This window comes from Astyanax mexicanus, chromosome 22, assembly GCF_023375975.1.
Source record: "Astyanax mexicanus isolate ESR-SI-001 chromosome 22, AstMex3_surface, whole genome shotgun sequence".
In the NCBI taxonomy this organism is placed as follows: Eukaryota; Metazoa; Chordata; class Actinopteri; order Characiformes; family Acestrorhamphidae; genus Astyanax; species Astyanax mexicanus.
The window spans coordinates 30,227,794-30,241,111 of NC_064429.1; the positions used below are offsets into that span (position 1 = coordinate 30,227,794).

The 13,318-nt window shown below is 36.3% G+C and overlaps 1 protein-coding gene across 1 annotated transcript in view; it reads right to left on the reverse strand.

The window, feature by feature from the left end:
- si:ch211-225b11.1 (uncharacterized protein LOC561694 homolog) overlaps positions 1 to 13,318 on the reverse strand; it is a 38,954-nt gene that overhangs the window by 11,906 nt on the left and 13,730 nt on the right. The window contains exons 3-7 of the mRNA XM_022667535.2: positions 10,130 to 10,340; positions 9,257 to 9,389; positions 6,879 to 7,013; positions 5,423 to 5,526; positions 4,487 to 4,611 (exon numbers count right to left, since the gene is read on the reverse strand). Of these exons, the coding sequence (XP_022523256.2) occupies positions 4,487 to 4,611; positions 5,423 to 5,526; positions 6,879 to 7,013; positions 9,257 to 9,389; positions 10,130 to 10,340 (708 nt within the window). The remainder of the gene's footprint in view (positions 1 to 4,486; positions 4,612 to 5,422; positions 5,527 to 6,878; positions 7,014 to 9,256; positions 9,390 to 10,129; positions 10,341 to 13,318) is intronic.

Genomic DNA, 13,318 nt, shown 5'->3' on the forward strand with positions numbered 1-13,318 from the left:
AATAAAGAAAAATATTATTAAGAAATGAAGGTCAGTCAATCCGAAAAGTGTCAAGTATTTTGAAAGTGTCCTCAAGTGCAGTTGCGAAGACTATCCAAAAAGGTATGATGAAACTGGCACACATCAGGACCACCCCAGAAAAAAAAACAAGAGTTCCCTCTGTTGCACAGGATAAGTTCACCAGAGTTACCAGCATCAGAATTCGCAAGTTAACAGCTCCCCAAATGTACAATTTAAATAGTCAGCTGAGTTAAATGAATGATTAGAATAGCACTACTAAGGTGCATTTATGATTAGAATAGCACAGCTGAGTTAAATGAATGATTAGAATAGCACTACTAAGGTGCATTTATGATTAGAATAGCACAGCTGAGGTAAATTTATGATTAGAATAGAACAGCTGAGTTATGATTAGAATAGTGCTACTAGGGTACATGGAATGAGAAGGTGTGTTGAACTTTTGACTGGTACTTTATGAACATGGCAGAGAGAATCAATAGCAGAAATCAACAATATTATTTAGAATAAGTACAGTACATAAGGAGCTTGCTGGAAAAGGAGATGGTTTGAGCAAATGTGAGTTTGATTTTGACATGATTTCGGATGAGAATTTGCCTCCACAGTCCCAAACACAGGGTTTATACTGGTTTAACCAATAAATCTCCATGATTTTTATGACTTTTCCATGCCTTTAATGCAAAGCTTCATGACCATACGATTTTTAGAACAATATGGACACATGGACAATAAAAACTATAGTTAAAATGTATTATAGAAGGTCTAAAATGAATCAGATAAAAAGTAGACACACAATTTTTAATAATAAAATGTGTGTCGGATCCTGAGAGATCCAATGTGTAGAGGCTAAATTACTGAATTAACTCTTAAGCTGATATATTTGTTTGCTTAAAAAAAGCTTTTCTCCATTGATACATGGAAACAAAGATTTGTAGAGCACATTTCCATGACTTTTCCAAAACTTTCTGGGTATTTTTTTATTTTTCCAAAACTTATCCAGGCATGAAAATTGCTATATTGTTAAATACCATGATTTTTCCAGGTTTTTCATAACCGTACGAACCCTGTAGTTTTCTAAGCTAGCACTGCTAACAAAGAACAAGGCACTTTTCTATTGAGATCTGAGGAAATGAGGAGAAAGAGGAGGTCTGAAGGACAAAAACACATTTTTTCAGTGAAATAAAGACCTTTCTTTCTCGCCACCTGTCTGACCTTGCCAAACCCTCCCACACCTGCTCTCTCTCTCTCTCTCTCTCTCTCTCTCTCTCTCTCTTTTATAATCTCTTTCTGTGTTTCTTCTCTGTTTGAGCTCTCTTTGTAAATCCTTTCAACACAGCCTATCAAAAAATGTGGTAGAGAATTTCTCACTCCCGTCTTATCCAGCCTCTTAGATTACACAGAATAATGTGTTGCATTGGAGGAATTTAGTTTACTTGGTTTACTGCAGTGTATGTAGGGCTGAACGATATCTCGTTTCAGCATCAATATCACAATGTACACATGCGGAATAGTGACAACACAGGAAGAGCAGTGTTTTCTGCAATGTCAGATTACTCTGTTTACAACTTTTTGCTGCATACAAAGGAAAATTCACACTGTCCTTATTATACATGGCAAAATCTACCAGAATTTATTAATTAACGATTATATCATTTGTTATACTCTAACCCTTGTGTGGTGTTCATATTTTTGTTACTCGTTTACTTTGTTACTTGTATTTATTTCAGCAAAATTAAGCAATTCTACATTAAAATGCTTTACACATGCTTGCTTCACCTAAATTGCAAGCAATATAAACAGCTTACATGGTTAATATTTGCCCTTTACCTTTCTTATGTTACATTTCTTTTAAAAAGTGCCTCTCTTTTTTTTATTAGTTTTTTAATAAAATAAGAAAATGAATTAAACTCGAGATATGAGTAGAAAATTTGTTTAGTTTCAAATTTACAAATGAAGCAATGTTTATTAGCCCTTGGCCAAACATACTGTATGTAATATAAATGTGTGTGTGTGTGTGTGGGGGGGGGAGGTATACAGTGTGTGTTTATCGAAAATGTGTTTTGATATATGTTTTTCACAAAAAATGAGCCACTGCCAATGAGTTTGAGTTAGAAAAAATATTTTTTTAGTATCATTTGATGAAAAATGAAAAGGGGATTGAGTGTTTCCTTGTCGAGTTTTTTATATCTTTGTATAATATGTTTGCTGTGTGCGCTTCAAGTTCCTTGTGTGCTCTTGTGTTTCATGTATTCAAGTCTGTTGGGTTTTTGTTTTTAGTGCTACTTGTCATTTTTTTTAGTTAAGTTTATTCTGTCTAGTTTCTCAGTCTTGTTTATTTGTTTTGCACATACCTGTTTTGCTTTCAGTTTTTTGCTTTAGTTTATCTTTTATGTTCGATTAAAGTTATATCTGCATTTACGCCCCTCTACCTCAGTCTGTGACAGATACACAGATTTTATATTTAATATTATGCTGCGAGATTGATTTCTGAGGAAATCTCCTATATTTTTAGGTAAAATTTCCTGTATTTGGTTTGTATTGCAATATTATTATGCAGTTGCAATATTTATTTTCTAAAGTATAAAAATTTACATATTAATGAAAACGTAATACTCAGTTGAGAAATACACTGTGCATGGCTTGAAACTAATTCTCTTGTGTGTTTTGGGTGTAACGTGAAATAAACCAATCAGTGTGCCAGTTGCCATTTTCCTTTAAGAGTCAGGTGAGCTCTGACTTTGGCGCAGTCATACCTTAACAGTGCAGAGATTCTGCACGTCTCAGCAGAGACAGATACTGACCTGCAGGTTCACACTGTGAAGATACAACAGCATCTTGTTAATTATTTTATTCTTTATTCTGTTTATTGTTGAGTTAAATGACGGGTTTGTGCTCTGCAGTGCATCTGTGTGTGTGATTAATGAGTGAGGGGGTACGTGTGCTGGGATCAAAGGATTGAACTGTGATGATTGACTGTTGTCAGGGTTTTAATCAGTCACTGGAGCACCTGTGTTTTCTACCACCAAAATGTACCTGAAGACACCTCCCTTTTCAGACCGCCACGCCCATTAGTATAGATTTATTCCTAAACTCCGATGCTATTTTAACAGCGCGAGTGCAATGCGTGAAAATATACTGTTGACGGGGTGTAAGATAGAAAAGAGCATTGTGACTTGTCTTGCACAATACGTACATTGGGGCTGTATATGCTGTTCAAGGCCAACTTAAAAAAAGATAAAGCAACTAATTTCACAGTGTTTTTTGAGATTATTTAACTTAACTAGAGCACTGTGTAACGTCCTTAAAACGGCCCTTATTAACACTGGATAGGCTATAGGATTTCTACAGCACTTTAAAATGCCTATACTAAAATATGGGTACTTTAAAGTAAGGCTTCTTTATAAATGGTTTCTAAACAGTTTTGGTATTTAGGGCCCTCTCTGGTGGGAATATGTAATTGCACAGAGCATGCAGAAGAAGAATCATTTTAAACTGGGTGGGTGTGATGCGGTCTCCTTTTAGAGCGGATGAATCTGATTCCAGGTTATGTTCTGTCAGACACACTTAAACTACACACTTTTTTAAACTGAATTGCCCCTTCTGAAGTCTCCAGTGCTCCACCAGCCGCTCGCGTTTAGTAAAACTGAGCCGGATCCTCTTTTAGAGGCTGTACGTGTGACGTAAGTAAGTAAAGACGAGTGACGTGGCCAGAAGAACTCGGTGGCCTGTTGTGTGCCAAATAGTGATCTCATATTCATTTATATTGTCAAACCTCAGATCTTTCAGGATACCTTATTCTTTCTATCAGTCAGTATTACCATACAGATTAATTATTTATCCAGTAATCATAAAGTGGTGTATACAAACATATTACTGTTTTATGTGTGGTTTTAAGTAGTGTAATTTCACAGCTCTAGACCGGCCCTACGGTCTAACTGCTGCTTATTAAGAGTAAGTAAGAAAGTAAGAGATCTGAGATTTAACAGTATAAATGAATGTTGGATCAGTATTCGACAAACAACAGGCCACTGTTCTCTTTCTATTGATGTGTTATGTTTTGCTTATTAATCTTTTTATTTTATTAAGTATTCACAAGCTAATTAATAACATTAATGAAACCCTTTATAAATTAGACTTATTTTAAAGTGATACCAAAATATTCATGAACATTTCCATAACAGGGAATAGTCTAAGTAAAAATCTAAAATACTTGTATGAAATCCTTTAGTGCACTTACGTGGTACAATTTGCATCTGGTAAAAATGAAGAAGTATATAGTAGCCTCTAGTATAATAACTACAGCTATATCTAATAACTGAAGGAAAGATTTTTCACATGCAGTCTCCTATTCAGCAATCCATCAGTGCTTAATAAAAAAAAGCTAATTTCTTGCCTTTACTTATTTATAAAGGTATTTTAACTTCACAAAATACAGAGATAGTGACTGAATGTATAGTATGTGCCATACCATCAGTAGCTATGTCTTCCACAGGCAGGTTATGAATATGTGCCATGTATCCAATGGCAGAGAAGATCACAAATCCAGCCAGGATACTGGTGGCTGAGTTCGCTAGAGAGACAACAAACGTGTCCCTATAAGGAAAGACGAAAAAAAGAGGAAAAAAGGGGAAAATAGGCATTAATTAGAGATTTAAATAACAAACTACGATCATTAGTATACTATTAAGCCTCATTTATGCTTCCAAAAAGTTCAGAATCAGAATCATGTCTGTAAATATGCAAAGCTGTTTGATATAGCGAGTTCTATTCTGTGCATTTTGTATTAGATGGAATCCAAACCCGGCCCTACGGTCTAACTGCTGCTCATTAAGAGCTAACAAGTCATCATCTCACCTAAAATCATGAACATTCAATGTACAGATAAAAAAAAATTGGGCTCAGAGTGGTGCAGCCGTCTTAAGTGTAGCCACTATGATCAAAAGATTCTGGTTCTAATCCTGGTCATGCAGCTTGCCATAAGCTGCCAGAGCCCCGAGAGAGAACAATTGGCCTTGCTTTCTCTCTGGGTGGGTACAGTAGATGGCGCTCTTTCTCCCCATCACTTCTAGGGTGATGTCAATCAGCACAAGGCTGCGTCTGTGAGCTGATGTATCGGAACCAAGTCGCTGCGCTTTCCTCCGAGCAAGCTGTGATGCTACTCGGCAATGTTCTGGTGTTGAGGTATCACTAGTGACAGGGGATATACAGCTGCCTAGCAACTTATTGGGTGGGACAATTGGCCAGATACATTGGGAGGGAAAAAAGGAGAAAATTATAAATAAAATAATAATTAATTATAATAAATAATTGCATATGAATTATATTCATATTGATATTGCAATGATTTTTTTTCCCCGGGGGCCAATTACCAAACAATAATTGGCTTGTGTTGTAAATGACCCACCTCAGGATGTTGTTGTTGTACTTGTTGTAGCTGGCCATAGATATCATGGAGCCAAACGCAATTCCAATGGAGTTGAATATCTGTGCAGCCGCATTCACCCACACCTTAAACAGGACATTAGTCAGAGAGGATTACTGAAAATGCCAATGTAAATATTGGCACATTTTCATACCCTTAGTTCATCCAGTAAGGGATATGCATGACTTAAAATCTGAATCTAAAATGCACTGTTGAGCGTGCAGGTCTTAATCTGTAAACATTGGTAAGTTACGGTGCTTTTGGGAAACCCAGCCCACGCGGATTTGGGAAACTCTTCATGGATTCAATAAGAGAAAACATAGCTGAGGGTGTCCTTTACAACAGGTTATAACCTGCTAATGATGTTGCTTGTCTATCTGAAATACAGGTTTTGGCTGTAGTAGCCTTTTTATTCTTGTTACTTTCTCCATTTTGCACTCATTACTAACTAATATGACTTTAATAATATTTTTGGATATTTGATTTGATTTTTGATTTTTTTTATATTTGATTTGATATTTTGATTTGATATTTGATTTAATAATATTTTTGTTGTGATCACACTTTATGCATGGAGAGGCAGCTTGTTTGTGATTGGCCATGTACTTTGGATACTGTTATTAATTATTATTATTAATTTGCGTTAAAAATACCATTAATTCCAAATTAATCACATGCGTTAACTTTGACAGCCCGAGTGTGCCAATTCGTATCGTACACAATAATATTGCAAACAATTATGAATATCGTGAACGATATTATCCCTTACATATTGTGCCCCTAATTATCACATCAGGGTTCTACTTTTTTTGCTGTTTTTAGCCAAAGAAAAATTCACACTGTTCTCATTTCTCATCATTTATCTACTAGAGAGATTATATCTGTCCAGTATCATTTATTTATTACTTTAATCCTGGATATATGGAGATATTTTGAGTGAATTATTAATATTATTAGTATCATGACATTCTGGATCATTGGCTTCTGTTACAATATGTTAAAAAATTCTTGTATTTTTTAAATATCTCAGTCAGGGGTGTACCATACCATATCATATTGTATGCAATAACAGAATTTAATTTTCATTTTGTTGCAGTAATGTATTCTTGAATTATTATTTTTTTTAATTTAATGTTTTGTCTTATCGCCAAGAGTATCGTTATCACAAAAATACCATGAAATATCGTGATATTATTTTAGAGTCATATCGCTCAGCACTATTGACAGCCCTAATTTACTGTTGTTTCAGCAGCCCACACACAGAGAGGCCCACCAGGAATTGGCCCAGTACTTCCTATAGCCAGTCCAATTCTTTGTCAGACAAAACTATTGACAGTAAATAGAATCATCTGAAGCATTTTCTTTAATCTAGCCCAGTTAGCAGACTGACACGATTGTGATAACAGCAAAACAAGTTCACCAGTCATTTATTGCTCACCTGCACTTCCCCGAGCTTGCTCCAGTTGGGCATTAGAAAGTAGAGGATGCCAGTTTTAGCTCCAGGCAGCTGAACGTTGTTGATCAATAACGCAAACAGCATGAAGTATGGAAACGTAGCAGTGAAATAAACAACCTACAGAGAGAAAAAAAACAGCAAAATATATAAAAAAGAGACTCTGAACTAGGGTAACCACATTTAGGTTTTTTTTGCACACTGAAAAAAAAATATTTATTGGCTCAACTTTACTCAGTCACAACATAATTTTGCTTTCACTCAGTTAAGTTCTAAATACAGTACTGTGCAAAAGTTTTAGGCACCAAAGCAAATTACACTAATCCATGTATCTCAGCAATATGAGTGTTTTTACCTGAAAAAAAGCACCACATATGATTTGCATTTAGATGCAAATAAACTTCAGTACAGTAAAATGTAACAAGGAATTCTCATTTTAAATATAAGTAAGTTATATCCTGTGAGCCTGAAGCTGAAGAACAAAGTGTAGTTGCAGATTTCTCCTGGATGCTCCTCAGCCAGCATGTGTAACTATATGTTCAGTTCCGTCAGCAGCTCACCTGATTTACCACATTTACCAATAATTTACCAAACCAGGTGTTGATTAATATGATGAGAACAAGAAATAACTGTATTAAGGAGATTATGAGATGTTTTAAGGAAAACGGTGCTGTAAAACCTGTTTTCTGCTTTTTGTAAAATTGCTGTTTGTATTTATTGTAATGCTGTAATGTGTTTTACTGAGCTAATAAACTCTTACTGCCCAGATAAGAAGCTTTTTCTTTACTGATATTCCAACAGGTGCCTAAAACATTTGCACAGTACTGTATATACAATTTTATATTTATTGTTTACTGTTTTTTCAAGTATATATATATATATATATATATATTAGGGGTGTCACGATTTAGATTTTAATCGAAATTGATCAAAATTACGTCATGGTCTCGAGCCTCAAAAAGAGGATCGATGATCCCTCCCTCTAAGCTACGCAAGCGCACGCTACGCAAATGGCGAGGCACACTGTAGCCGACCTTTTTCCAGAGCAGCCCTTTCTCCAGAGAATGTGGACATTCTCATCTCCTTAAAGAAAATCTTGAAAATATAAAAATAACAGTTGTTTTGTCTAGCTCCTTCAAATAAGGAGCATCTTTCTCTCAGATAAAGTTAATAATATATCTGTATTAAAGAAAAAACCTTGTCATTCTCAGGGACCGAGTCTTATTTTTTATGTTTAACTGTTATAGTAGGATAGAGTTCAGTTCGTTAAGGCTCTAATTGTTCTATTATTTTGTACATGACTGTTCCTGTATTTTTTTATTATTTATTTTATGTTGCTGTTTTAATAGTGCACACTGCTGCTACCAAAAAAGCCACTAGATTATTTTTATTTTAGATGTATTTTAATTAAATTATTTAAATTTGACCATTAGTGCCTAATGTGGTGTATTACAGATCACTTGGATCACTTTGCATCACTTATATCAAGCCCACCTTTTTAAATAAGATATTGTAAATTTGATGAATCAAACCAATGACTGACCATAGACTAATCTAAAACTGGCATAGGCCTCTCTGCTGTAAAAAAAAAAAGAAAACAGAAAATCGACAATCGAATCGTGACCCTAAAATCGGAAATAAAATCGAATCGAGAATTTAGAGAATCGTGACACCCCTTTTTTTAAGAACTGCCATTTTATTTAAGAACAGCAGTAAATTCTGTAGCTCCAAGATTCAAGAATAAGGTTGAATTGCTCTTACAGTCTACAACACTGAGGCCTGGCAATCAACACATATTACATACCTATTTCATACCTATGATAAAGTAGCTTTGGGCAACAGACAACACAAAGATGGTAAATAAGGAAGATGTCACACCCATTATGCAAATATATGGTGCCAGGAGCCTATGGGAAAGCTGTATGATCCAACACTTTAGATATAGCATTGACACGTGTAGTTTACTAAAAGTTGGTTGAAATCACATTTTATTTTATTGGCTCAACAAACATTTTTCAGGTTTCAAGTTAAAATTCTCTGAACTCATTTTATTGAGTTGTACTGGCCGCTAAGTTCACTCAACTTGATAATTTTGGTTCTCCTGAATAAAACGCAAAATCACAGATTTCTGTTGTGGTTAGGATGTTTTGTGATGAAGGCTTCAAACAGGTAGTTGGAGGACTGTGGCAGTGTTTATGTGTAAAAGTGGGTGGAGCTAATTATCCCTAATACCCCACTGTGTTAACTACTGTTAACACATAAACATTTGCTCAGTTACCAAGATTAATGAAAGTTTTATTTTACAACATTTTACTACCAGTGTTTTAATTCATGCTGCTGTGTATGACAGTAGTGAAGCTGACCTTTCCTGTGGACTTGACTCCTTTGAATATGCAGAAGTAGATGATGAGCCAGGCCAAGGCGAGGAGGCCAAGCAGTTCCCAGCGAACCCCACCAGCGTCCTCGATGCCTCTGGTCATCTCCAGTAGCTTACGGCTAAAATTTAACAAACACATACAAGTTACAGGTTTTGGTTTCCATAGAAAAAAAAAAACATATTTTTGATAATTTTATTCATGTCTTTAATATTTTGTGGTCAATGTTAACACATGCAAATATTCTCAAAACATTAAAGCATTAATTTTTTTACCTTATTTTTATTGAGTTTTAAAACAAACAAACAAACAAAACAAGAGAAAAGGCAGATCGGGAATTTGACAGGAGTCTTCAAAGGGATATTTAAATGCTATACATATGTATATATATATTAAGCAGAAATGAAAAAAGGCAAATTATGTGAAGACACAAAACACATTGAGGTCCATGGAGATTTTTTCAGTTTCTCCAGTATTTTTCAAATCTTTTAGCCGCATGTCTCAATAAAAAGGTCATTTTCTCCATGGCATAAATTTCCTAAACAATTTCAACCCACCCAGAAAGAGTTTTAGCTTCTTTACTCAATCACTTCTTAGTTACTGCTTTTTACTACCTGCTAATAGTATTTGTAACACATATCTATCCTGTAGGCACGTAAATGTATTAGATGTTATAGTTATAGTCGACAAATATTAATAATTGACATTGTCGATTATATCGAATAATCGTTGCTGAAAAGCAACAAAAGCAATTTTGGAAAAAAAATGAATAAGCAGGTGTCCCAATACTTTTGTCTACATAGTTTCTCCATAGTTTTTCACCTCTATCTGTTCGCTTACGAAACTACAGCTTCTACTCACTCGAAGAACTGCTGACTGGCCGACTGCAGGTGGGTGGCGTTGCCGGGGAAGCCGGTGGAGCAGTTGCTCACCGCGTTCCAGGTGTTATTGCAGGACTGCCAGGGCAGGTTGGAGCCAAACGAGTTGAAGAGGTAGTACAGGGCCCAGGTCATGAGGACGTTGTAGTAGGTGGCCAGAACGAATGAAATAACCACTGTGGCTAGTCCCACGCCTTTTGGGAGGGAACAGTGAGAGACAGCGGTAGTTAGATAGTAAGCCATGACACTGCTGCCCTTACAGCATGTCCTCCCCTGCTGATCAAACACTTTAAATTGATATTAAATGTCTCATTACATATTTTTTTTTTCATTCATGTTAAAATTTAGTCTAGTTGTGGTCTCTAGTATGAATGAATGCCATGTGACCTCGTCTTTGTGAAAAAAAGTTTTCAGTTAATCCAGTATAACGCTGCTTTAGTCCGGTGGAGGAGTGGGCGGTGAGAAACGATAGGCTTTCGGCTTTTGCTCATGAATATTCATACATGCAAACATATCAACTCTGATTGGCCAACAGTGAGAAAAGTTTTAAAATAAAGACATTTTTACACTTATAACAGTCTTTGCAATGTCATATGTTACTTTATAACAACCGGTGTAATGCTCTGGTAAGTGCTGTTCAGCCACTGACCTAGTCTTAGAGTCCCTGTAATACACAAAATCCACCGGAGATCCTGTGTAAACCTATGTAAACACACAGAGGTGGGTAGTCCAGGTCCAGAAAGTAACAATCCACCCAGGAATGAATTTTTACTTTCTGGACCTGGACTACCCACCTCTGCTTACACAAGATAGCTATCTAGCTAGCTAAGTAACTAGTGTAAACAGAACTGTTTTAAACATTTGTTCCTTAACTCTGAATTACTGGGCAAAGCATATAACGCTGATGTGTTGATATTTGCACAAATAACACAAGAACAAACTGCCATGCAGTTCCTAGCGCTGTTAGTTAGCTCCTATCCGACGAGACGGCGTCGTTGCCCGGCTTCAGCTCTGCCTGTGGGCGGTTGCAAGCCAAGTTGGGCGAGGCCATGAATACTAATTCACAGATTGAAGTAGACATGGTGCTTTTCCTGATTGACTAATTTTTCTGAATATTTTTTATTTTATTTTACTAGCTACTGCAGACAATGGAGACTGAGGAAGAGTTTCATGTGCAGCATCATAAACAACTTAGAGATACCTATAGTATTTCACAAAGAACAAGAAAAAGTGAATTTTAGCAGAAGGACACCAATCTTAAATCCTACTATAATGACCTACCATACGTTTGCTTTCTTTCTTCGATCTTGAGTTGATGATGATGATGATGAGGGTTGTGATATGAGTTTGAGTGTATTTCTGAATTAAGGTGGTGCTTGGCATATCCATTAAACTGCCCCCACAAACATATTATGTCAAATTCCACGTGCAAAATTGGAAAAGCTTTACAGAATAACTTAGTCCAGCTCAGTAGCATTTTAAACTGGAAACCCTATATTATGTAGTAACTCTACGAAAATGTAACCTTGCACAATTCAGTTCCACAGTTTCAATGGGATTCAATGGAATTTCCATAGAAAAAAATCTGATATTAATAGCTTACTTTCATATGAAACCATGGACCTCCATATGAACACAATAAAGTGGGATCTTGTATAAAATTCTTGGGACTTACGGATGCTGACATTGGCTCTCAAAGCACATTCTATTATGATTTATAAGCTTTCAGTATAAATCATGTTCAACTAAAGCATGTTTAGTTTGGAACTCAATTCGTCCATAACAAGCAATTAGGACCAATTATGAGTTGTGTGTTGTGCAACAACACTGCTACATAGCCCAATATTGAAATTAAACACTAAAAGGAAAATTAAAAGGTAAATAAGAGCGTTTTTCTGGGATTAAAATTCAGCTGTAACTGGAAATATCTGTGCAAAACTGCGCTGGACTGAGGGGCACAGCTTTTGACACATGTGTTTGCAAGCACGTGCCCAAACATGTGGATGGAGGCCATGCGATTACCTCGCGTTTACCCCTGCCATATCCACCCCTCACCCCCTTCTTGTGCTCCCCCTTACCCCTGCACTTCTCAGGCAGTAACAGCCTGTCACTCACACAGACACAGAGACAGCGCTGTGTATCCACTTCTTGTGTCAAGAATCAAAACATTGCATTGATTTAATTGCCTTAAGTGACATGTGACTATTGCACATGCACACATCACGATGACGATACTTAAATGATATATTGTGCAGCCCTAGTCCTGTGGGTTAAAAAGTGCCTTTATTATTTTATAATAATAGACATTTCTTTAGCTGTAGGTGTTAAGTTATATTACAACTATCTCTCAATATTGTTTAAATAAAGATCAAATATTTATACGTTTGAATATGTAAATCAAGACAAAGGTTTTCACTGGGTCTCTGTATTTTTGCCCATGACTGTATGAAGAGCTTGGAATTTCTAGATGATTCATATTATTCTGTACGGAACAGTACATTATTTACATCTCACAGTTTTTAAAGCCTTGTTTTCTGTGTACAGAGCTTCAACAGTGGCAGGTCTCTTCCTGAACGGTCTCAGAACATGGCTAAGCATGCGACAGTCATGAGACGTGGGTTCAAGGATCACCTTCCACTGTAACTGACATGATAACTGCTGTTTAGAATATAGTCTACACGACCTATAAAACAATTCTTTCAGTGTATATGGACTTCATAACCTACACACAACTGTAGAGAAGTGATGACGGTGCAGAAATCACTGTACTGTACCGACTGGCATTTGCCCGAACCGTGCACTGAAGACCTAAGTCCTTGGATTAGGGATGCTGCCAGACTGTCCACTGATAAGCTGTGAGATAAAGTTTTGGAAGCTCTGAGATAAAGTTTTCATAAAGAGCCTCTTCCTCACTATCCTAAACTTGGCCCTGCACGCACTACTGTGCTGTTGTTGGATCGCAACTCGTCAAAAAGCTAAAATCGCTCAAAGCCCTGGAGCTCTACGCCAGAGCACTGACCAAGCAATAAAGTGGGTCTTAGAGATTCAGAAGATCTGATGGTTCTGATTAGGTTCAATGGAAACAAATGAAAGCAGTGTCTTCTTATGTTTATCTGCCTACTTACTGTTTATACTGTCCAACTTTGGTGATTGGAGTACTAACAGAATGGCA